The sequence below is a fragment of the Arachis stenosperma genome, chromosome 5, assembly GCF_014773155.1.
Source record: "Arachis stenosperma cultivar V10309 chromosome 5, arast.V10309.gnm1.PFL2, whole genome shotgun sequence".
NCBI lineage: Eukaryota > Viridiplantae > Streptophyta > Magnoliopsida > Fabales > Fabaceae > Arachis > Arachis stenosperma.
The window spans coordinates 139,509,134-139,535,884 of record NC_080381.1 but is presented as its reverse complement, the minus strand read 5'-3'; the positions used below and the strand labels follow the sequence as shown (position 1 = coordinate 139,535,884).

General features: G+C 30.2%; 3 protein-coding genes across 3 annotated transcripts; all 3 read right to left on the bottom strand.

Annotated features, from left to right (window-relative positions):
• Positions 1 to 2,525: 2,525 nt before the first annotated feature.
• On the bottom strand, positions 2,526 to 4,389 carry LOC130983267 (UDP-glycosyltransferase 13-like). The gene has a single exon (XM_057907479.1). The coding sequence runs from the start codon at positions 4,257 to 4,259 to the stop codon at positions 2,910 to 2,912; it is 1,350 nt and encodes a 449-aa protein (XP_057763462.1). The 5' UTR covers positions 4,260 to 4,389; the 3' UTR covers positions 2,526 to 2,909.
• A 1,838-nt stretch (positions 4,390 to 6,227) lies between these two features.
• LOC130983262 (SPX domain-containing membrane protein At4g22990-like) lies at positions 6,228 to 12,070 on the bottom strand. Its single transcript, XM_057907473.1, has 11 exons — positions 11,782 to 12,070; positions 10,763 to 10,821; positions 10,532 to 10,652; positions 9,744 to 10,055; positions 9,539 to 9,643; positions 8,984 to 9,438; positions 8,510 to 8,820; positions 8,176 to 8,351; positions 7,702 to 7,892; positions 7,338 to 7,471; positions 6,228 to 6,822 (listed from the first exon to the last, which is right to left on the bottom strand). The coding sequence occupies exons 2-11, from the start codon at positions 10,813 to 10,815 to the stop codon at positions 6,584 to 6,586; spliced, it is 2,097 nt and encodes a 698-aa protein (XP_057763456.1). The 5' UTR covers positions 10,816 to 10,821; positions 11,782 to 12,070; the 3' UTR covers positions 6,228 to 6,583.
• Positions 12,071 to 18,327: 6,257 nt separating this feature from the next.
• LOC130983261 (receptor-like protein EIX2) lies at positions 18,328 to 22,064 on the bottom strand. Its single transcript, XM_057907472.1, has 2 exons — positions 18,727 to 22,064; positions 18,328 to 18,603 (listed from the first exon to the last, which is right to left on the bottom strand). Exon 1 carries the CDS (start codon positions 22,057 to 22,059, stop codon positions 18,766 to 18,768), a length of 3,294 nt encoding a protein of 1,097 aa, XP_057763455.1. The 5' UTR covers positions 22,060 to 22,064; the 3' UTR covers positions 18,328 to 18,603; positions 18,727 to 18,765.
• Positions 22,065 to 26,751: the final 4,687 nt, after the last annotated feature.

Here is a 26,751-nt window from a genome sequence, read left to right as displayed (position 1 = left end):
TAACAATAATTTAAAAATAATATATTGTTTTGGAAATATAAACTCTGCTGTTTTCTATTTAAGAGCAACAGTAATGAATATCACTCAATTTCAAAGTATTCAAATATTATATTCGTCTTCCAAATTTTAAAAATAAAAAATAAAAAATAAAAAAAAATTAATTTAAAATAGTTTAAATTTATTTTATTTTATTTTGTAGTTTAGTTATGGTTTATTTTATTTTATATTTATTTACTATATTATTAGAATAACTAAGTAATATTAGATAGATATAATTATTTTATCATTTTTTATAATATCACTAAATTTTTAATTAAATTTTTTTATTTTTTAATTAAATTCTCATATATCAGATTTGTAATTAATTTTTTAATATGACAAAAATATTTAAATTAATGAAATATTTCATTAAATAAAATGAATATATTTAATACTTAATTGAATATTTTGTTTTGTTTAATAGAATATTCTCTAACGTTTTTGTTATAATAAAAATTTTAGTAACAAAATTTGATAGGGTATAAATAATTAAAAATTCAATTCAAAAAATACAAAAATTTAATAAAAAATTTAATAAAACTATTGAGACTGATTGAGTAATAAATATAATTATAAATAAATATTAAATATAATTATAAATATTACATACATAAAATTATAGATGTTAAATTAAATTAAATAATTTTATTTTTTGAATATTATTATTTTAAAATTAATTTAAGTTAGTCAAATAAGGAGTTTATTATTTATCTATTCAAGTAAATTAAACGTTAAAATTTGAATTTTATTTATATAACATAATAAATATATTTATAAATATTATATACATAAAATTATATTAATGTTAAATTAAATAAAATAATTTTATTTTTTTAAATATTATTATTTTAAAATTAATTTAAATTAATTAAACAATCAATTCATTTATGTATTTAAATAAATATTAAAATTTTGAATAAATATATGACAATTTATTAAATAAAGATAAATTTTAAATAAAACTCTAATCTATAATATATTAATTTTTTATCGAGTTGAAAAATATGATAAAAAATTAAAAATAGCCTTAAAATGTTGTATTTATCTGCTCAAAATAAGGTGCACATACACAGCCACAAATTTTTGATATAGCTGGAACAATTCCGTCAGGCTTCTAGATATCACTACAATAATAATGGCAGTTACGTACATACATACATCAACTTGCAATCTAATGTAATTAATTATTGAAAATTTTTAAAATGTATTCATACATCAATGATTGTTAATTTTAATTATAAAAAAATATATAATATATATAATTAAAATAAACGATTAAAATTTATTAAAATACTCAAACATTTATACTTCAAAATTTTTTTTGAATTATATTGAGAGTTTAATTAATATGAATCACTGAATCTTAAACATATATTTTAAAATCATTATTGCCATAAAATTGTACATATTTTATTTTGATAAATAAATAATAAATATATTGAAATTGTATATTTTTTGTACAAGTAGTTTTAGTTAATACTATTTATATGTATTTTAAAAATATATTTTAACTAAATCCATAGATATAAAACACAATTACTCCTTAACAAAAGAGATGCATAGTAAATAAAATTATTGATGATTGAAAAAGTTTACAAGATAAAATGTCATTTTTTATCGACTGATCCATTTCTAAATTTATTATTGGAAACGTATACAATAGAAAAATAGTTCATAAACAACGCAATTAAGTCATACATACATATATATATATATATATATATATATATATATATTAAAGTTAAATAATGTCATGTTGTTGCCTTTAAACTACACTACATGTTCATTGTCAATCATCTCATTTATGAATATAAATGACCTGGTTTTCATTTTTTATTGATCTGCCTCCTCTTATCCAAAAATATTTAACGTTGAGATCCATCTATTTAAGATGTGCAAATGAAAAGAGAAATTATTGACAAAGTTTTGTTTTTGTTTTTTCCCTTATTAGGAGTCATCATCGTGAGATTTACAGATATATTAAAACTAATTATGTAAAACCAAAGGTGAGTTGAATTTCAATATGAATTATATTATAATAATTTATTATGTTTTTAGTAACAATAATATAATAATATAATGGCTATGATATGTCTTATTTAAATTATGATTTTGCTATTATTATATATTTGCGGTTATTATTATATATTATAATAGTAATTATATATTTTTTGTAACTATTAAAAATTAAAGATTTTTATTGATATGATATAATTTTCGTTAAAACCTTTTAACGATAAAATATAAGGCGATTAATGTGTAATTATCAGTAAATATATTAGTGACTATTTTATTGTCACTAAAAATAAAATAAATAACCCCTAAATTTTTCTAGTAATTAATGAACTTTAAAATAGTTATAATCATAACTAGTTGAATAATAATATAATAAATATAAAATCTAAATATAATTTTAAAACTAAACAAATGAATTCAAATATCAAATTTTCAATTTAACAAATTTATTACATATATCTAACAAAAAAACAGAATAAAAAATTGTAGATCCTACAACTAAATTGAATAGATTGAGTTTAAGTGGTGGACTAAAACATGTTTTAGGCCATAGTGGGCTACAAACTTTGAAATCCACTACTTTGGGTTAGAGATGGATGCCTCGTAACCCCATTTTTTGTCCAAAAAAAACTAAATATTAGTACTTAGTACTACTAGTACCATATAAGATGAATAATTATTCATTACAAAAAAAATGAATAATTATTAAAGTATGAATCTATGAATACAGATCTCAACAAGGTTGACAACATAACCTAACTCAACTACGATTTACAACTGAATGAGAAAAAAAAAAAAAAAACCAAAAAACTCAAAATACAGATCAACTATTTGACTTTTGAGTTTTGACTAAGTCAACATGATCCTTTTTGCTTCCACAAACGAACCAACCCATCCAAAGCAACCCGCGAAGACCCACCGCCAGAGAGAGCGGCGGCACCACCGTTCCTGGCAGCCAACACCCTCTCTCTAACCTCCTTTCCCCTCCCTGTCTCCGATTCCATAAGCTCATTAACTCGTTCCTCCAACTCACTCGCCCTCACGAACCCACCCTCATCCTCCTTCAACGGCAGCGCCACCTTCATCTCCTCCACAATAACCACCTTATTCAGATTCTGTTCCGCGTACAACGGCCACGCCACCATCGGGACCCCAAAGGTAACCGCCTCCATCACCGAGTTCCAACCACAGTGAGTCACAAACCCACCCACCGAGTCATGACTCAGTACCTCAACTTGCGGCACCCAATTCTTGATCACAATTCCCTTCTCCTTCGTTCTCTCTAAGAACCCTTTCGGCAACAACGCTTCCAAATTCACCACTTCACTTCCCATTGGATCCCTCACAACCCACAAGAACCTCTTTCCACATCTCTCCAACGCAACCGCTATCTCTCTCATCTGAACCTTCGAGAATCTTCCATAGCTTCCGAAGCTCAAGAACACCACGCTTCGACTCGGTTGCGAGTTCAGCCAACTTAAACACTCTCTACCACCATCATCATCAACAGGATCAGATCCTTTGGTGGTGGAAATCAGTGGTCCAACGAAGAAAACCGGTGGTGAAGTTTCCGATGATTCTGGAACGCACGCAGAATTTTTCAGAGCCATGATGGCTTTGGGTTCAAGATTTTCGAAGGTGTTGATGATGATGCCATTGGTGTTTCTCATGTGAAGTGACATGGTGATGAAGGACTCGTAGCTCTGGCTGCGGCGATCGGATATGGGTGCCGGCATGTCCTCCGGCGAGAGAGGTGGCAAACCGGGAATGCTACGAAGTATGTCCACGTAAGAATAACCGTTTTTTATGGAATTTTGGTGGATGGTTGGGAGGTAGAGGAAGAGTGCGACGCAGCTTGCGGCGTTGGGGAAGTAATAGAACGTGGGGATGTTGAGAGAAGCGGCAGTGGCGGCGGCAGAGTGGTTGAAGAAGTCAAAGATGAAGGCTTTGGGCTTCGTAGGGAAGGATTGGAGGGTGCCAAGGATGTTATGGTTTGAGTGGGAGAGTTGGTGGAAGGTGATGGAGGGTGCGGCGGCGGTGACGGTGGAGATGTAGTGGAGGGTGGATCTGTTTGGTGGGGAAGGAAGGAGGAGGGTGATGGAGATGGTGGCGTTGTGGTGGGTGGTTATGAACTTGGCGAGTTCCACCATTGGAACAAGGTGGCCCCTTCCCATGGCTGGGTATAAAACTATGCTTTCTTTCATTTATTTTTTTTGATGTAATAAACTGATAATAATTTATATTATTGCATCAAGATTTCAATGCGATGATGTGTGAGATTTGATGGTTCTTCTGAGAATTTATACATTATCAGAGTAATGGGATTTTTGTGTGTTACATTATTGTTGTGATGCTTTGGCGTGGAGGAAAGGGATAATTTGAAACTTGGTCAATAGTCAACTCATGGAAGTTCATATAATTATCATTGATTTATGCTACTACTACTTTAAAATTAATTATTAGAATAAAATAGAGGTTAAAATATAAAATATATATTAAAAATAAATTAATACAATACATATATTTATATATAAATATATCATAGTTAACTTTAATAACTTATAATAATATTTAGGAAGGAATTGATTATTATGGGGAAATGTGAAGAAGGGTAGAAATGAAGTTAGACAATGTTGGGGAATCCTTAGCTTGGTTTAAGTTAATTGACATGTTTTGGCCATTTGGGAAAGATTAAGAGAAAAAAAAATGACAAGTGGCCAAAAGAATTGTTTGTAGAAAACGATTGTGACGTCATGGCATATGGGTAATGATACGAATGCATGATGTTATGTTTTTCAAAGGCTTTTTAGAACGGGAGCCTCAGATAAAACAGCTTAAACATTTTTTTAAAGATATTTTTTAATAATTAAAATTTAATATATATAATTGATTAAATCGTATTATTTTTGTTAAAATTAGATTAGATAAATTAATTTAGTCAAAAAATTAATGGACTATTTTTTGAACTAATTTAAATTAATATTTTTTTTATAAAAATGACTACAATATCTCTATTATAAAAATGACTAAAATATTATTATTATTATTATTATTATTATTATTATTATTATTATTATTATAAATTTTGAAAATTCTAAATTCTAATCTTTTTTTTTCTCTGTGTCATCACAGTTAGGATTTAGGATTCTCAAAATTTAAAATATAATAAAAGTATTATATATATATATATATATATATATATATATATATAAAATAGAAATATTTTAATAATTTTTTATAATAAAATTATTATAGTCATTTTTTATAAAAAATATTAATTTAGACCAGTTCAAGATTTGATTTACCAATTTTTTGGCTAAATTAATTTATCTGATTTAATTTTGACAAAAATAACATAATTTAATCCATTATATGTATTAAATTTTAATTATTAAAAAATATCTTAAAAAAATATTTTAAACATCTTTATCTAAGTTGCTCTCTTCTAGAATTAGTTGTATCTAATTGGATATCAACCAAATTCAAACCCGATCTAAATTAAACCGTTCATCTAATTTAATTCAAATAAAAAATCGATTAAAATGGCACTAATTTAAATTTGATTTGATTCTGTTTATTATAAGCTGCATGGATCGAATTCAATCCAAACCGCACAATATGCTATAATATTATTATTTTATTATTATATTTACAATTTTACTTATAATATTTTTTATTATATATTTTTATATTATTTATGTATTATTATTATTTAATAAATATTTTATACTTAAAATAAATTTTTTATTTATTTTAACTAATTTATAATTTTATTTCTATTATTATATTAATTTTTTAAGATATTTTTAAAACTTGTTATATATATTTAATTTTTCTAATTTACAAAATCACAAATCAATCCAATCCAAACTACTTAAAATTGAATCGTATAAGATTTTTTGAAAACAATCCTTCAATATAAACCGCACCACAACTAAATTTAGTGTTGGAATCGAATGAATTTTTTACTCAAAATGGATCCAAACTAACACCCATAGTCAATGGAATATGCAAAACGTTATGCATAAGGTTGACTTCCATGCCAAAGTTGTTTCAAGCAGTAATTTAACACTTATGACGCTGTAACTTTATGAGTACATTTAACTATTTAAGCTTTGCGGATGTATAAACATATATACATACATAAACGAACTTTCTTAATTCAGTAGAAATTAGTCGAATGCAACCAAGATGTTAGTTCAGTCTATTAAAACTAAATTTGGAAAGGAAAAAAAAAGGCCCACCATGGCGCAACATATTATTTAGTTTAGACCATCTAAGAAAATTAAACCAAGTTAATTATCACAGAAAAATTAGTGACAATTAAGGAATCTATTCGGCCAATAATTCACATTTTGTCACCCTACATAATGAAAGACTAGCTACTACTTCTACCTTATGTAGCCACAATCACTTAACTAATCAAAATTATGGACTGGAGACAAAGAATGACAGAAAATAAGTGAGGTCATGTTGAAGAGCATTCTACTCTTATCATCTCAGCCTCAGAGAAACTCAGGAACATAAACTAATATAATGAATTGTAGGTATAGCATGTTGCTAAGATGGAGGCTATGGAAATGAAGAGTGAAGGAAGCAGTGTGACATTAAGGAGATTACTCTCACCCAAGTAACCGGCAAGGGTGATGGTTGCGTCCGCTATAACTCTCGCAATTGTTCCAGCCTCGGTCGACAAGAGCCCTCCATTGTAGGTTCCACGAGAAAGCCTCGAGGACATAACTCGCGAAAGCAGTGACAAGTTGACACCTGGAACAAATGATAGAAAGATGATTATGTTATTATTAGGAAAAACAAGAACTAAAAACAATTTACATCAGCTTAAATCAAGCATCAAGCATCCTTTAATACTAAATTATACCAATACATTAAGATAATATTACTCCCTCCATCCAATAATTGTTGGATTGAGAAAATTGGTGCATCCGAAATGTAAATGTTTCTTGATACAAATTATGTCTATATACAAGAAATTATTTGACATATTCCATGTGTAGCATACATAACAAAAATGCTATTCGTACACCAAAATCAACCACCAATGTATTTATGTATAAATAAATGTGTGGTTTAATTTATTTTCAATGTGTATTTGTATTCCGACATGTATTTTATACTGGAAACTAATTTTGGTATACACGTCATATAATCGATAGCCTAGTACACAAGCATCCCACATCAGTATAGGGTCAGGAGAAATATAATTTTGTCGACTTTCGACAATCATAAATAGTGCAGCAAAATATCAGATCTTATTATCTTACCTTCAAGTACTTCTGCTGAAACAAACAAAAGGAGGCCAGAACATATGTATTGTGGCACGGAGTATGGAATAATCAAATGGAAGCTAAGGAGTACACCAATGCAAACCATAATTTCCGATACCAACAGAATTTGCCTGAAACAGATAAATAAAATTTGAATCCGATCACTTAGATGCAAGAGGAGAATTTTGAACAATATCATGGTTCTGAATGATCTCACAAAAGATGGTGTAAGTGAGGATCTCAATCTAATATATAAAATGGTTTCAATTTCCTTCACTTCTTCATGCTGAAGAAGAACTATGTGTTACTATCAACTTACATGCATCTTTCTTAATCCAACTAGAGCATAAATTATCAATACCTGTCCTCAAACATGTTGCTTATATAGCTTCCAACAACAATGTTTACAGGAAGAACAGTCAATCCGAGGCATGCGAGAAAAAGTGCAACTCTGCTTGTTGACCAGTTAAAGTAGTATGTTGTGATGACACTAGATTCCGACAGTAAAATCTCCATTACATATTTGAGCATAAAATATATCAATAACTGAACCTGAAAATGTTAAACAAATTCGGTAGGTTAAATATCTGATTTTCCAATTTTTTTATCTAAATGATCATTTGCCATTGGAATTTACTACAAAAAAAAAAAGGAGAAAGTACACATTGAATAAAATAAGCAATGACATATCATAATCAGTTCAGAGTATTCAGGTGAATGAATTAGTTTTTTCCATCTTAGCATTCACAATGAACTGAAACTTCTACATGTAATGAAATCCTCAGCAGCTAATAGAAATTCATACTATTTGGGAGACAGTAAGTTGTGCACAAACCTTCACAGATGGCGTGAGCAGTCTGTATGCAGACCGAATTGAAGTCGCTGGTAGACGAGATTCTTCTGAAGCTTCTTCACTATCATCATAATCTTGATCGGCTTCTTCATCTCCCTTATCATCCGAAGTAATCAGCAATGGCTGTTTTAGGCCTTGTTCAAGTGCATTGTTCACTTCTACATGAGAAAAAGCATGTCATGTTATATTAACATGTTGAGGCTCAACAAAATAAGGGGAAAAAAAATCCATATTTGCAAAGAAAAATGAGTGAGCCTACTATCACTCATTCTGAACAAGTAGCAACAAATTGATGCAGCATAAGTTCAGTTAGTACCATCATTTGGTTGATGATTATTCACGTGATTCTCATTCTCTACGGGTTCATGAGAAGGTTCCTTGAAAGTGATCCACAACCATATGAGATATATCAGCCAAGCAACACCCATAACCCAACCGGGCAACGTATTTTGATTAAATGTAAGCTTGTAAATCTTAAAATCTGTCTGCAATATGCCAGCTAATGCAGGACCACAAGCCATGCCAAGAGCGCTGGCACTAACGAAAGCAGCCGATGCTTGCATCCGGATTTTGAGAGGCACACAGTCACTTATATAACGCCTATTAACGGCTCTGGCAGAACCCAATCTGTAATAATAACCAAGTGTTTATCAGCAAGAAAAGATACCTCATAATATTCCTAATAAGATGGTAAACAGAATATGTACTAATCAACTCAAACACACAACATTATTTGCAAGTACCATCAATATCATGGCATGCAAAAATTCAGGAATAGAAGACTACTTACCCACAGAACACACGACCAATCAAGAGAATCCATAACGAACGAGCATCGTATGCCAATGCATACAGGATATTTCCAAGAAAGAGAGTTATGCTACTGAAGACAAGAGGTCTGAAGTATGATCTATTTGACCACGCACTAAAATATACCGAAGAGAACACCTGAGCAACAGCCATCGCCCCAATTACGATACCACAAACTGTTGGTGCAGCCCCAAGGCTCATAGAGTAGTCATCTGCTGTAGGGACAATAATATATGTATTGACCATATACAAAAATGTGTTTGCCAAGTTCAGGATAAGAGACATGAAATGGTATCTTTCTTCATCAACATGTTCCTCCGTAGGGGTTGGCAGCTCTTCTTGCATAATCAGAGCATGTTGCCCCAAAAAGTTAAGGAAGTTTGTTGAGTTAGTTAACCTGTCAACCGCTGCTTTTATTGAATCAATGACAGGATCCTGCATGAAAGACAAAGTAAATATGATAAACAACAACCTTATGATGCTCCAAAGCCAGCTAAAACAAAGTAAGTGTTTGGTGCAAATTAAAATGTAGAACCTGGAGAGGAAGGGTAGGTTGATCATAAATTGATAAATAGCTCCCTTGACGGTTCTGAAGTTCATGAAGATTACGAGATAAGGCTCCCACAACAGCTCCTATTCCCTACAAATTTCAAATCCATCAGTCAATTGCCATTCACAAAGTCCTGTATTTATTTATGTGACGGTCCAAGTGAAGACTCGTTTTGAATCAAACATATTACCACATGCTTGAACACTTGTTGCAGCTGAGAGTAAGGATGATTCGCACGAGTTTTAACATAGTAATCAGTGAATCTATAGCCAAAACGTTTGTCAAACTTCTTCAATATCTTGCGCAAACCAATAGCATTCATCTCAACAAAGAAAAGAAGCTTTAATAGGTCTTGTCCCACTTCTCTATAAGCTTCTCGCAGTTCAGACATTTTGTGTATTTCAGGTTCCTGCAGAAGAGCATCATGCTGCTCTCCAAGCTTCGATATCCTGCTTGCCAAAATCCCTTGTTGCTCCAAAAGGAAAAGGACAATCTTCTCAATCTGATTTGTAACATTTAGAGAGTGATTGAAATCAATGTTAACACACAACTAGAATCATCACATTCTACTCGAACAATCACATTCGCAACTAGAATGGTTTAATTACTCTGTCAGTCCCTATAGTTTTACTGAATTTTCAATTAGGTCCCTATAATTTTTTTTTCTTTTCGACTGAGTCCTATATCATATCAAATTTTGTAATTAAATCCCTACCGTGATAAAAACGCTGGAATTAACGGAATATTCTATTAAGCAAAACGAATATACTTAACATTTGACTGAATATTCTATATAGTTTAACAGAATATTCCGTTAATTTAAACATTTTTGTCACGGTAGGAACTTAATTACAAAATCTGATATGGTATAAGAACCTAATTGAAAATTCGATGAAACTATACGGACCGACAGAGAAATTAAACCAACTAGAATCTAAGTTGACCATTGGCAGTAATGCAAATGAAAACAACAGAAACCTGATTATCTAGCATTCGGGAGAAATCCTTGAGCACATGGCGGCGATCTTGTGTTCCGAGTTGAATTTGCTGAGCATATTGCCTTACTCGCTTCTTCATGAGTTTGTAGTTTATATAATATCTGCAACAAGATTATCAAACTTATGAACCCAAAGTATCATTATAGAGCAGAACAGATATATCCAAGTTGAAAATTTTCAACCCTCAACACATAGGCAGAGACATACATACCCCTCCCATTCTTGAATTTGTCTGTCTTTCAACTTCTTTCCAAAGGCAACCATCTTTCTCTGCAACAGAAGACATTGTATTCAATGAGAGTGAAACTTACAATACTTATAAGTGTCTAGCTTGGTTCATCCAACACTATACAAATTGCAACAAGACTAACCACAACGATATATTTACCTTCGAGATTAAACCGTAAATATCGATAATTCAATAGAATGTAACTAATCGGAATCGATTTTGGACAACCTAATACAATTATAAAGCTGTCAAAGGTATGTGTGTTTTTTTTTGGGGAAAAAAAGTTCTTCACGAGAAACAACTTGAATTAAGCAAACAAGTATTAACTATCAATCACTTGCAAAAGCCAAAGTTCCCTGAACATGTTTGAATCCAACTCCAGTAATTAAAAATAAAAATAAAAAAGCCTTTTTTTTTTCCAACATCCAAAACCTGCGCAACAACTTTGATATTCAATATTCATGCCTAAACAAAACGCTATTTTCGTGAATATTTAACAAACATACCAAAAAATTCAAACAGAACCCATTTCAAAATTTTAAAACTTGAAATTGAATCTAACAAAGATTTCAGCTGTTTCTAGTTCAGGAACAGAAAAATGGTTTTTTATCGATCAGTTTGATATGAACAGAAGAAATTAAGGCGCAGCAGGCAAGTGAATTTAAGAATGATAATGCTCTCAAAGTTTTTTTTTTTTTTTAAATCTCTCTTCAGAATCAACTTGAATTAAGTAAACAAGTATTAAATTAAGTATTAACCACTTGCAAAAGCCAAAGGTCAATAGAATGAAATGCCACAACATGTTTGAATCCAACTACCGTAATAACAAATTTAAAATAATAATTTTTTTTCTCCAACGTCCAAAGTATGAATTCAATATTCATGCCTAAACAAAATGCTACTATGGGTGAATGTTTAAATACCAAAAACCACAGTATAAAGATTCAAGCAGAACCCATGTCAAAATTTCAAAACTTCGGAATTGAATCTAACAAACATACCGAAGTTTCAGCTGTTTCTAGCTCGGGAACAGAAAGAGTGGTCTTTTTTGTTTTCTCTGCTTTGTTTCCAGAGGATTCTCAACAACCAAACAGAAGAGAGCAAATGTAACGAGCCCAATCAGTTTGACATGAACAGAAGAAATTAATGCGCAGCAACGATTTATATAAGTCTAATCATTCAGGAGCAAAAGAAGAAAAGGAAGGAAAAAAGAGGAAAAATGATTGAGAGAGAGGAGAAGAAAATATGAAAAGAAAGAAGATTCTGTAAAACACTAAAAAGATGGAAAATTTTATAAAAAAGGAAAGGAAGAAGGTGGTTTTATGTGTTGGCAATGTAGCCGCCATGTTATGTTTTGTCTTTTACGATATGAAGCTGTGAACACATCACATGTAAGTCTATTCTTTAAGCCTTTCAAATCTTCAGTTCTTTGCTTGCCACTCATTTAGCTTCTTTGTTAATTCTAATTATCCATTCAAAACTAAGTATTAGTTAGTCTTAACTCTATCTTAACAGTTAATCCAATAATCTCCAAGAAAAAGTTGATATTTATCTCTTTAGATTAGATTGTTTCTGTTATAACTTTATTCTCTAAATATTTAAAATATGAGAAAGTATAGTATAAAAAAAAATATTTTTCTATTTTTCTTAAAAAAAAATTTCATTAAAAAATAATTAGGGTTTAAAAAGAAAGTTAAAGTGTTAAACAATTTAATTTTTAAATATTATTTAATCATTTTAAAAGGTTTAAATCATATATTTTAAAATTTAGAGAAGTAAATTGCAGATAAACTACCATTCAAAAGAAATAAGTTCCATTTTTTTTTCGGATTCTTCTACATAATACATTATCCAACCAATCAATATTTTTTTCTCAACAAACATTCGACAAAAAATTCAAAAATATAATGCCTTGTATAGAACATCTTATACAATTTAAAAAATGTAAAAATGATTAGATGTTATATTAAATAGTCTTTAAATTTAATCATTTAATTATAATAATTTTTTAATCACTAATTTTTCGATTTTTTAGCAAGCCTTGTCTATTGAGATTTAATTTAAATTTTATATCCCTTAATTTTTTCTATTTTTAAACTTTTTACATCATTAAACTTTCGTTAGTTATTTTATCTTAAAACATTAAAAATATATGTTTTAAAAAAAATTATAATCCAAACTAATTAAATACAGTCCACTATTTTCTTATATGCACTTGACTTTATAAAATTATTTTTTATTAAATATTATTAAGTACACATTCAAAATAATAAATAATAAATAAAGTATTTTAAAACACATTCAAAAATATAAATAATATAATTTTTTTTAGTAAAATTAAGTAAACACATCTAAAACAATAAATAACAAATCAAATATTTTGTAAATACATCTAAAATTATCAAAAATTATAAAATAATATGTAGCATCAAATGTAAAGATATGAGATACTATATTTATTTAGTTATAATAATTTTAAAGTCATTTTTACAGGAATGAAACTTTTTTCCTTACATACAAATAAAAATATATATTAGTAAGATAAAATCTTTAATTAGAAAAAGTAAGAAAATGATAAAGAGTACGTTATACATCTAAATTCTGGTAGAGAATCGGAGCGCGACAATAATAGGAGGAGCACGAGACGGAAAAGAACGCAGGGCGGGAGAGGAGCGCAGGTGGAAAGGAGCGCGGATCAGGGGAAGGCGGCAATGGAAAAGGAGTGTGAGGCGGTGCGAATTTAGATTTTACAAGCTAGAGAAAGATTTAATAGAGTGAAATTTGTATTTTGAGATATTTAAGGGATGTTTTAAGATATTTTAGAATTTAAAAAATTTAAAATTAGATTGTTGAATTTTAGTTTTATTTAAACTATTTTTTAAATTTATATTTTAAATAAAAAATATTAAATTTATTTAAATATTTTATTTTAATTTTTTTAAATTAGTGTCACAAAAAACTGTTTAATAGATAAATTTAAAGAATATTTAGTTGTATTGATTTATTTATTACTTTTGAAATTAATTACAGAGAAATGCCTAATGGTAGTTTTCAACTACTATGACAATAAAAATTAAAAGTAATCATAAATAATAGAATAATATTATATATTTAAATTTTTTTAATTAATTAAATTTAATTAAATTAATCAAATATAATAAAAATTAATTATAATTAATATTATTTTAGATTTTATTATTTAATTTTATTGGATTTGATTTATAAAAAGAGTATTACTTTAAATAATAATTTTGGATCTCTAATTTGTAGCCGTGTAAGTATATACATTCCAGGGCAAGTGCAAATAGCAATATAGCATGGATATCCAACACTTGTCACTGTGAATTGTAAAGTGAAAGAGTCACATGCAGTGCAGTATTGTGCAGATCAAACATCAAATCCATTATATGATAATTGGATTAAGTGCATTTTGGGCGCCATTATTTTGTTAAAAAAAAATCTTTTTTCAATGAAAAAAGATTTTTTTTATTTTTTAATGTGTTTTTCTTAACGTGTTTGGCAAATTTTTAATAGTAAAAATAAAAGCACTAGTAAAATTAAAAAAAGATATTTTTTGAGAAGCTGTAATTTACATCTTTTTTTAAAAGATCTTTTTTCTTAAAAAAAAAGATGTTTTTCATGTAATAAATAAATAAAAAAGTACTTTTATATTATTATACCCAAACATAATTGATAGATAAAAAGACATTTTTACATGAGATATCCAAACATAAAATTACTTTTACTTTTCTATAAGATCTTTTAAAAAAAGATAATTCGAAAAAAGATCTTTTCTTAAAAGCTCACCCAAACAAGCCCTAAATCAATATGCTCATAATTAAATCACAAAAAAAGGGCACTCAAAATTGAAATAAAGATACATATAACACATCAACTAAAGCAACTATGCAGCTGAATTTTATTTTATTTTAATTTATTTTATTTTTTTTAAAAGAAAAATAGAGAATGGAGAGGAAGCTTAATTACCTTGAACCGTAACGATCAAATGTAGAAACAGCAGCAAAACTTGATGAGCCTCCAGCTATTTTTATTCCAATTGTAACTTTGACCTAACACTTAATTAAGGTGTTATCAAATTTTGATGAATAATCCCTCTCACAAAATTGTGGATGAGATTAAATTCATCAATTTCAACGAAAAACAGTGAAACTTGTCTTTCTTGATTTCTAACACTAAGGTAGTGTTAGATTAGGGAAATGAGATTGAAAGATTGAAATTTAATATTGAGTTTGGGAGTTAGAAATTTAAACTAAAATTTTAATTTTTATCTGTAAAATTTTAATTTTTTTAATATTTTAAAAAAAATTAAAAATATAAAAAATAAAATTTTAAAAATATTTTTATTTTATTTTTAAATTTTAAATTTATTATTCAATTTTTATATTTATTTTAAATTAAATATAATACTAAAATATAATTTAATTTAATATATTTTGTACTAAATATAATATAAAAACTTAATTTAATTAATTTTATAATTTCTGTCTCTTAATTTCAATTTCTCCATCTCAATTCCTGTTTCAGAGGCAGCCTAAATCTCCAGGTGAAGTCACTGTATTGTTATTATGGAATTGGTATGATATGATCATTTCATTATTAAAAGTTTTGACTCTTGAGAGCGTCTAAGGCTAGGATGGTCAATTGGCACCACAGAAACAATACCTACCATGCTACCCAATGTAACAGCCACACGTTTAAAGTTAATGAATGTGGTGCAGATTACAAAATTGAAATTTGTTTTGAATAATAACTTTCCTTTTTATCATCATGCAGTTGCTGACTATAATTCACTAATTACATTCAATCACGTTTTTTTTCTTTTGTTTAATTCAAATTTAAGTCAAAGATTTTAATATATATTCTTAACACATAAAACACATAATAAAATTATTAATTAATTTTTTTTTATAAAAAATATAAAATTTTTAATATATTTATTAAAATAATTTTTTTTTTTTTATTACTAACTTCCTTAAATCAAATACTCATTTCATAGTACCTAATTAATGCTGTGGACCTGTGGTCCGATCTCCGATCCAACGTGGTTTATCAATTTTCTTTTGTATTATAGGGTATGCTTTATATGAGCCAGATTTAATTTAATAAAAAAAATATAAAGAGCTAACTTTAAGAAACCTGATAATGTATATAGTTATAGCATATGGCATGTTTGGCATATTAAATAGCACATCACGTTATTATTGATTTGAACAGCGACTTAAGCAGTGTACTTCCGTAGTGGTAGCTAGCATATTAATAATGTTGTCATATACTCACTTAATATATATGTATCAATCAATTTGTGATGTTGGATCGATCAAATCTGATCTTAGATTATACTTAATAAATACAACTATCCAAGATGGTATGCGGATCGTTGTCCTATTTCATCAATAATGTCTAATAATAATAATCAACGAATTAAGAACTAATCAATTAAAAATCATGCATCATCCCCGATCGCACCTCAAATAATAATAATAGAGGACACTAAATATCTTCCATTTTTATCATGATGCTGGTGCTGATGACGACAACTATTTAAAAATATCCAATCACGTTTCTTTTTTTTTTAAATACACATTAAAATAAACATATCACTTCGTTTTGAAGACTAATAATATATATATTTGATAATACATTTTTAATTTATAGAAAATTAGCTAGCCTCAACTATGTTTATTATAAACTAGCACATGGATTTACGACATTGATATGAATACACAAATAAACACAAGTGCATGTTTTCTTATGCAAAGTGGTCAATATCAACATAATTTAGTGTATTTAGTTATTTACATACATGTTGCAAGCGAGTTTGCTGCGGTTGGATGGATTGCTCAATTGATAATTGATACTAGAATCTTAATTACTGCGGCTAACAAAAATAATATCCGGCGGCTTCTTTGTCCAATTTCATGAATCATGCATCACCCAATTCAAATATGATTGAAACTCAAGTGGAGTCGACTTCACGTGAAGTTGATAGCTGTGAGTCGTTAGATGGTTTGACTGATTTGACTAAATTTTCATCTAACGATTCTGGACTATCAACTTCACGTGAAGTGGATTACATCTAAATTTACACCCTCAAATATATATAAAAGATATTTCTGTCCATTACATGCAAATTATTACATATTCGACTTGTTTGACAAAAAAATAAAAAGAAAACTAATTACATGAAGATAATTTTTAAAAATATTTTTGAGTTTTATTTTGTTTCAATTTTGTTTTAAAAGTTTTCGAATTACATCAAATATATAGTTGACGGCTTATTTTTCAAAAAAATAAAATCAATTTAGCAATAATTTTATAAGAATAACTTTTAACATAAATAAATCGGACATAATTATCATGCATTATTATTGGATTAATTCTAATTTTTTTAGAAATTTTGCTATTAAGAGTATATTTGATACAAATAAAAAATTTTAAAAAAATTAAAACAAAATAAAATTAAAAATATTTTTAAATTTTTTAACAAAAAGATATACTTTATCTAAAGGTGGCTATTCCAATGAAGATTTAATGATTGTCATCGTGTGAAAATATATCATTTTGATCATTGGATGATAGATTGTAGGGCTTGATTTTATTTGAAGTAAAATTGTTACCTTTATTTAAAGTGTTACAAAATAAATAAGTTATACTTTTTAAACAAGAATCATCATAAAAAGATTTTTTTGGCATCTTCGTGGGAGTAGTTGCCTTATCCAAATATATCATATATTTTGTAAGATCCATAACAAAATATACGTCTCTTACTTTTTCTGAATTAAATGATTGAGATTGTTCGTGAATGCAAAATGAGAGAAGAACCATCTTCACCCAAAACTGCAGCTTTTTAGTTTGCTTCTAATCCGACTCTGTCTTATCCCTAACGCCTTTGACCACTTCTCTCCAACTCATAGGCCATTTCATGTAACTGTTCTTTTGATAACATACATACCCATGCTTCCATAACAACGAAAGACAACACTTTTACTAGGTTGCACTCGTGATTCACATCATGCACAACACGTGTATGTTTGTGATTTTGTTTTTGTTGCAAGTAAAGGTCCCACGTAGAAAACTGGTGGTGTTGGACCAATGAGTACGCATGAACCTTCGGAATTTGCTTTGAGGTTTCTTGGTTCTAATAAGGCCTCAAATGTGTTCAATATATAACACCGCGTGTTTTGGATGCAACAACTGCGAATTGAAGAAAAGAATTGCAGCTGGGAAGCAATGATGAATGCATAGAAGCAGAAGAAGTAGGCATCTAAAACAGGGGAAAAACAGAGTTCTTGTGGCTAGGTATATGCAAAGAGCGAATGTGACATAAATGTTATGCAACCAAATGCACCAAAATCCAAGACAACTATGTCACATGCATGACTGTGATGCATCTGAAACAATGATTGCTTAACATCTTCCCATCTTCCTACTTAGCTCAATTCAGTTAAGTTATATTGAACTGCTAGTCAAGTTTCTCAAGAAAATTCATTGCCATGCAAAAATGATTTGATGACCGTTATCCCATGAAAAATATAAAATAGATATCATATTCTCTTGTCTAAACCAAATACATTACAATACTGATTGGTAACTGGTAGTTACAATTCACAAATACAAACTGATAATCTATAAGTAACACTCACTAGTACTTAGTTACAAATACACAGCTCATATTTAATTTACTTTTAAAATTTCCCACACTCACTTCATGAACGACTTAGTTTTATCGATCGCTTGAAAGTAGTACTTCTGCATTATTTGCTTCCTGACTAGAATGATGTCGGCACATGGTCTCCGGTCCGCTATCAGTGAAAAGATAAGAAACCATTAACATCATTCAAAGTCCATAGGTTGAACAATATCTCATATCAACAAAAATTGAAGAAATAAGATCAACTTGAAATAAATAAAAAAGAAGGTATTACCAATCAAGCTAGTAGTTGCTGCATTTATCACCACCGTTGTCACCTTGTCATAACTTTTTCTGTTATGTTGTTCAAGAACCGGAAGTAAGCATATCTCCATGAGCGATTGAAGAGGATAGTGCCAAAGATCCCCCAGAATCCGACAAAGAATCCCAATCCCATGCTTGCAAAGAATGCTTGCATAAAACCATCATTCTCATCTTGGCTTTTAACCACAGATTCTTGATGCCGTTCTTTTACAAAACACAGCTTTTCAAGAGGTAGCCCACAAAGACCTTGATTTTCTTCGTAGCTTGAGGCATTGAAACTCTGCAATTGTGTGCCAGTTGGAATTTGTCCAGACAAATTATTACGTGATAGATCCAACACAGAGAGAAAATTAATTTGTGCAAGACTAGAAGGAATGGAGCCAAATAAATGGTTTCTTGACAAATCAAGAGACTCCAATGATAACAACCTTCCAATTCTTGAAGGAATTTTTCCTGTCAAGTTATTTCTTGATAAATTCAATGAAACTAGCTCCACCAAATTCTCAAGTTCTGATGGAATGTCTCCTGACAAGTGATTACTTGAGAGATCAATACCTTTTAGAAGCAGCTCATCATTCTCAAATATGTGTTCTACACCTTTCCACATCAACAAAGCAATTATATCATAATTATACACATTCCTTCCACGAGTGCGGTTGACAATATAAGAATGATAATAATTGGAATCCGTTAAGAACCTTTCTTGGGTGGTCATTGCAGTGAAGTTAATGAAACATTTGGGAATTGGGCCCCACAGATGATTAACCGAGAGATCCAAGAAACCAATGCCATTTAGAGAACATAGAGATAATGGTATACTTCCAAAAAAGTGATTTTTCCGCAAGCTTAACATTTGCAGTTGTTGTAAGCTGCTTCCAATCCAAGAAGGAATGATTCCTGATAACTTGTTCTCTCCTGCATCCAGCATCACTAAATTTTTGCAATGCTTCATCGAGAAAGGAAGCTCCCCCGTCAAGCTATTGTTTCTCAATATCAATACACGAAGCTGAAGAACTAATCCTATTGAATTAGGAACTTTTCCAGAGAAATTATTGTTACTTAAATCTATATAGGCTAATGATTTAAAATTACCCCAACAATCAGGGATTTGGCCAGATATATAATTGTTTGAAATATCCAATTGGCCTAATCTTTCAGCTGAATTATTGGCACATAGAAATGAAGTCAAGTCTGAAAATTTATTGTTGGATAGATCCAGGGACACAGCATTTCGTAAAAAAAGCGGGATTGAGCCTTCGAATTGATTTGCAGCTAGAGATATGGAAGGGTATTCTGTAAATCTTAATGGAAAATCTGGAATCACACCGCTGAGATTATTGTATGAAATGTTCATGCTCACTAGCCTTGTTGATAGAGCCCAAAACCAACTTGGAGTGATATCCGAAATGCCAGCATTGGAAATATCAAGCTGCATTAATCTTCTCTGTGTCTTCAACCATTTTGGAAAATAGGGACCCAATTTACAATGCTGCAACATTATCGCTTGCAACTGAAAAGGTGGAATCCAGTCACGATTAATTTCCAAAACAAATGAGTTGCCAGATAAGCCCAAGACCTTCAACTTAGACAAATTATGAAACTGAGAGTTTGTGATGACCCCTTCCAAAGAGTTTGAGTTCATGGTCAATGTTTCCAACTGTGATGGAAATTGAATTCCTTCAGGAACCTTCCCATTTAGCTTATTTTCAGACAAATATAAATGTGTTAAAGATGGGAAAATTGAGATGTGAGGCAAGGTTCCGTTGAATTTATTATTTCTGAGATCCAAGTACTTGAGACTTGAGCATCCAGACAAGTGTTGCATTGCAACTGGAAGCTCTGCCGTCAAAGTGTTGTGGGACAAGTCTAATGATTCGAGACTACATATATTTCCAAAGGACTTTGGAATTCCACCTTGTATAGAGTTCGAACTGATGGACAAAGCCTTTAACTGAGATGGCAACCTGATATTGTCAGGTATTTTCCCTTTTAACTGATTACCCGAAAGGTCCAACTCTTTTAAAAATGGGAATATTGAAAGGTCATCAGGTATTGAGCCAGTCATCTGTTTATAGCCCAAATACAACTCTTGAAGTGAGTGAGTGACACAGCCAGCTGAGAGATTATGAAGAATTGATTCCAAATCTTCAGTCAACTCGCTATCAAACACCCACAAAGAAGATAAGGTGCATATATTCGCAAAGGATTTGAAATCCCTGGCCGTGATTTGATAATGAGATATGTCAAGCCGCTCAAGTGATTGCATTGTGATGTCAAAATGATTTGATGTGGCACGTGTGGAACCCTCTAAGAGGCTGGAATCAAGGGCAAGTTCAACAAGGTTGGAAGTGACATTGGACAACCATTGGAATAACAGGGAAGGAGTGAAGGTGTTATAAGAAAGATCCAAGCTGGAAAGAGAATTAGGAAATTTGAACTTGGAAAGTCTTAGTGTTTGTGAAGAGATAAAATGATCTGAAAGTGCACAATCGATTAGGCTGAGTTCTGTTAGTGTGGAAATATTACTGATGGCTTGTATCCAGTTATAGGAATTGTTGAGATTCAATATAGAGGTCAAGTAAAGATTGGTTAAAGAGGTAAGAGTGGATAACCATTGTCCATCATCATTCATTTTGAGAGAACCACGTGTACCGTCAAGGTAAAGCTCGTGCAAGCTTGAAAGGTTCCCAAGTTGAGATGGTATTGTTCCTTGGAAATCATTTACATCGAGATTAAGATACTCCAACTTGGACAGATTTCCAAGTTGATAAGGAATTGAACCCTCTAAGTCATTGAAATTAAGATTCAAGTATGTTAAATGAGGAAGAGATCCAAATTGAGTTGGAATTCTTCCACCAAAGCGACAAGATGACAAATCAAGATACCTCAAGCTGGTCAGGTTACCAAAGAATTCAGGGATATGGTAATCTTCAAAAGGATTGAAACTGAGGTTCAAGTACCTGAGGTGCTGCAATTCCACTAACGAGCTGGGAATCTTACCTCTCAAAAATCGTTCTAAGTCGGAATATTCATTTTCGATGACGTCACCGTGAAGGTCGAGACTGATAACATGGGCAGTGAGGTTGCTGCAGCGAACACCGTTCCAATGGCAGCAATCACGACCCTTCCACGAAGAGAGAATGCCGTAGTCATCAACCATGGCGGCCTTGAAATGCAGCAGTGCTTGCCTCTCCCGCTCTGCGCACTTCACCGCTCCTCCTGCTGCAGTAGCACAAACAAGAAGAAGGTCCAGCGTAACAAAGAGTAAAACAACTTCAATCAGAATCAGATTATTCATCCTCATCACAAGTGAAGTATGAACTCAAGAATGTTCCTGTTATAGCACCATATATGGATCCAATATATAGTAGAGGACCTCTATTCTTTGCTATGAATTACTATTACGATCATGTCCCACTAAATGAAAAGTACAAGCATCATATTGTTGGCACTCATCTTTAAGTCAAACTTTTCATCTACTAGTATTCATGGCGTTTTACATGCACGATTCAAAGTCATCAAATTATCTTTCTACCGTGTTTCACCCCCCACTTTGAATTCAATGACACCATTTTCCACGATATGATTGTTGATAGCCAATATCCTTGTAAAGAAAGTGTCATTATTATTTGAATAATTTTACCATTTCCTATTACTTCTATTAGCTCCACAAGTAAAAAAATAAGATGAAAATTATGGATGAATTCTATATCTAATTTGACTTAAAAATATTTGAACTCTCTTCTATTTTGTTTATATCTGTATAAAAGTTAATACTTATATTTTTTGCCACTAAAAAGTAGCATCTCTTCTACTTATTTGATTGTCACATAAATTCTTATACCAAATTATAATTTTTATAGAATTTTAAATTTATATTTTTATTATCCTTCCTCATCTAATAATATTAATTAGCATTATCTCTTAATTAATAATAAATTTAATACCATTATTAATGTATTTTCTAAAAACATTGTCATATTTATTTCATTATTTGACATTAATTAATTTTATTTATTAAAATATTATTCTATTCTTATGTATTTTATATTATAAATCAAATAATTTATACTAAGATTTTCTTTTCTATAATTTATACTTGGATTTATCAAAATCAAATAAAAAAAATTGACTTTTTTTTTTATATTTCATAAAAAATTATACTTGGTACAACATGATTTCTCTACAACTTTGTATTGTTATTTATCCAATGTGTGACTATATATAGTATCAAGTGCTATTTCAAAATAATTATTAGCGGCACACATACTTAATCGTAGTTAATTAGGGCCGCGTTTGTTGCTGAGAACGTGATAGAACAAGACACTGAGAATAAGACAGGTTGAAGGACAGAGAAACAAAATTGTGTTCTTGTATTTTGTTTGATGATAAACTAAAACAAATTATAAAAATTTAATTTATTCTCTTTTTTTTTCATTTAAAAAATTTGAGATGAAAAATATAATTATGAAAAATTAATAAGAATAATGAAAGAAAAAATGAAAAATAAGTTGTATCTATTGTTAGTATTTCTGTCATTCCTGTCAGGATGGACACAAAATACACTAACTATTCAATGTCTTTGGACACATTGTCTCTGTTAGGGGTGTTCATGGGCCAGGTGAAATCGGGTTTGATGTGACCCAGACCCAACCCGAAATATATATCGGGCCTATTTGTTAGACCCGAACCCAGCCCCTAGACCCGATGAAACCTACACACTTTCGGGCCACGATTATACTGGGTGAAAACCGGGCCGTTAACATTACCTTCTTATAAGTTAGCATGTGAAAATATCCAAATTTCGAAGACTCCAACCATTATTTGACAAGGTAAAATTCACTTAGAAAAATATAATAAGAACCAACCCTTCCCTAAAATTAAAGCATAACCACAATTAATACTAATATTGTCTAATAACACAAAATATTTAAATCAATACAAATAACACAATATTATGCATTAGTCTAAAGTCTTATGCATTTTAAACATAAAACATTAACTTATAGTCTTATAATGACTAATAACACAAAATATTAAGGTTTACAATACTTAATTCCACATAAGAATAGCCATCATCCATCGCTAATAACACAAAATATTAATTGTGTATGATGACCGGGCCGAGTTCGGGTGATCCGAGCTATGTCCTGGACCCGACCCAAAATAATGACCGAGTCAATTTTTGAGACCCTTATCCGACCTTAAACCCAGTGAAATTACACCAAATTAACCCCTAAAAAGTTTGGGGCCGGACTGGGTCTTCGGACCGGGCCGGGTTATAAACACCCATAGTCTCTGTCCATGTTTCCTCTGTCAAACACAATTCTGTGTTTCTGTGTTTCAATGCGCCGTTTTTATAAATGTGTTTCTGTGTCTTTGTCTGAGTGTCCTGTCTCTATAAACAAACGTAGCCTAGGTGATTATTTCAGTGCCTTATAAATGGTAATTTCCCATAAAATGAGTATGCATGAACCTTCGGAAATTGCTTTGAGGCGTCTTGGTTCTAATAAGTCCTCATATGTGTTCACTATAACACCGCATGTTTTGGATGCAACAACTGCGAATTGAAGAAAAGAATTGTAGGTTTTTCGATGCAATAAGGTGATGGATATTATCATTGAGTTGTGTTTAAGATCTTGTCTATGGTGGGCAAGTGATGAACCACAACAAGTGAATTGAAGTAGCATGCATGCTGGGAAGCAATGATGAATGCATGGAAGAAGGAGTAAATGATTATGGCTTCAATGGTGTAGGTTTTGGAGATGGATAGCAGGGATTCGAACGAGAGATCTATTTAATAAGTGAGTATGCGTTTGCATAGCTCTAGTGTGGGGATTGTGTGTCCTATAATCACTCCAAAATTCATACTAAGATTTTCTTTTTTATAATTACGAACGCTTGATTCTAAAAGAAATTTTAAGTGAAAAATAAATAGTTAAAAATGAGATCATCTAACAAATAAAATTATTAAATTAGTAAAAACCCAATTAAGAGCTTAAAAGAAACATTCGGGTTCGACCATTTGTTACACCGAATAGTTGTAGATGTTCAAAACAGTAGAAAAAAGAGTGGTCATCAGTTTTCTGGTGGCACAATTAATGGTATCTAGTGGTGACTAAGTATTGATTCACCAACAGATGTGTGACACTTGACTGAAGGATTATGAAAGGTAATTAGTGGCGAGAATGATAAGTAGATAACTTTTGAAATGTTACTGTAAAGACAAAATGAAAAATTGAGTACTGAAAATTGGGCTTCATAATGTTGGCTCTGTACCAGGCCAACAAAAATATGAAAAACACAAGACTTACGCACAAAAATTAGTAAAAATCAGAGAAAAAAAAGAGTCTTGGATTGTTTTGTTTTTTTGTTTTTTTCTTTAGATGAAGATAATAGATAATTAAATTTACAATATATGACTTAAAAAAATTCAATTTACAAGCAAGAGGGAAAAAATTAAAAAAAAAAGAGGAAAATACTTTTTATGATATCTTTTTTGTCTGAAACTCTCTTTTTAATGGTCTTGTAATGTTTTTTTTTTAATTAAATTATTTAAATATTATAAAATAAAAATAAATATATTATAGTACTAAATAATTTTTTTAAATAATAAAAATAATCTTTCAACAAAATATATTTATAATGTATCAAAAGTATTGGAATGAATATAATTTTAAATATTCATACATTTCACACTAAATTAAACATATCCATATCAAAATATACATAAAACTACCTAGAGTTTACCACTAATAAACTATAAAAAACTAAAATATTATATCCTACATAAATATCTTTTAATAAATAGCTTAATCTTCATCAGCATCCTTAAAATCATCCTGCATAATTATATAAAAAATAATTTAAAAAATATTTATAATGATATATATTATAATAATATAGTGCCAAAATTAAACATCAGATGTGAAAATAACTACATTGATTTGCAATTATAAAATAAAAAATTAAAATAATTAATTAACGAGAAAAAAATTCAGATATTAAACTATTTTGGATAAGCTCTTTAAACTCAAAAGATAAGGAATAATGGTTGAATCAAAGTAGCTGTATATAAGAGTTGCAACTAAACAAAACGGAGATTCCATAGCCTTTTATTTAGGCTAAACAATAAAAAACATTATCAAGGAAGATAAATATTATAAAAAAAGTTAGAACAAAAGGGTATTAGCCAAAAATTAGCCAAAATACCTTTGGTGAATTCAAAATTTTTACGAGTTAATACATATGGATGTTTCTTTTGTTAAGTATCAGAATATTTCTTTTTCATACTAAATGGATGTTCTTTTATATGTTTTTCGAATTTTTTGCATTTTTTTAAAATTTTATAGATATTTAATTATTTTTGCTAAAATATAACTGGATATTTCTTTTGTTAAGTATTAGGATGTTATTTTTTCATATTAAATGAATATTTTTTTATATTTTTTTATAAAACCGTCCTCGAATATTGCTTCCACGGCCTACCAAGGTACGTTTTCACAACACCAACGCGAGGGGCCAAATTGTCAGCGGGTCGAATCGTTGCGTTGTGTATGGAGATACCGGTAGTTTGGTTGGGGTCGATTCTGCCTTGTGCGGTAATTGAGTTGAATTGGCCGGTCATAGGGAGGCGGGCAAGATGTTGTAATTTTGGAAGACTACGGCGGCGTTACCGAAAATAAAATCAACGGTGCCATAAATGTGGCAGTCGCTGTAGAATTGATGCATGGAATGGGCGTAGAGTGTGTCTTGGTAGACCTTGAAGCTGCACATGTAGAAGGCTAATAAGTCGGCTCCGTTTCCAAGGGCAACTGCTTGGTGCTTGCTTGGCCCTGCTGTGTTTCGGAATGTTATGTTCACTGCTACAAAATAGAAGCAGAAGCAATGGAAAAGTGGGTCGTGGTGGGAAGACGGAAAGGGTCTGACGATGAGAGAGATCTATTTATGTGATTGTTAGAAGCAGGTAGGTTAACATAAGAGAGAAGATGAAGGG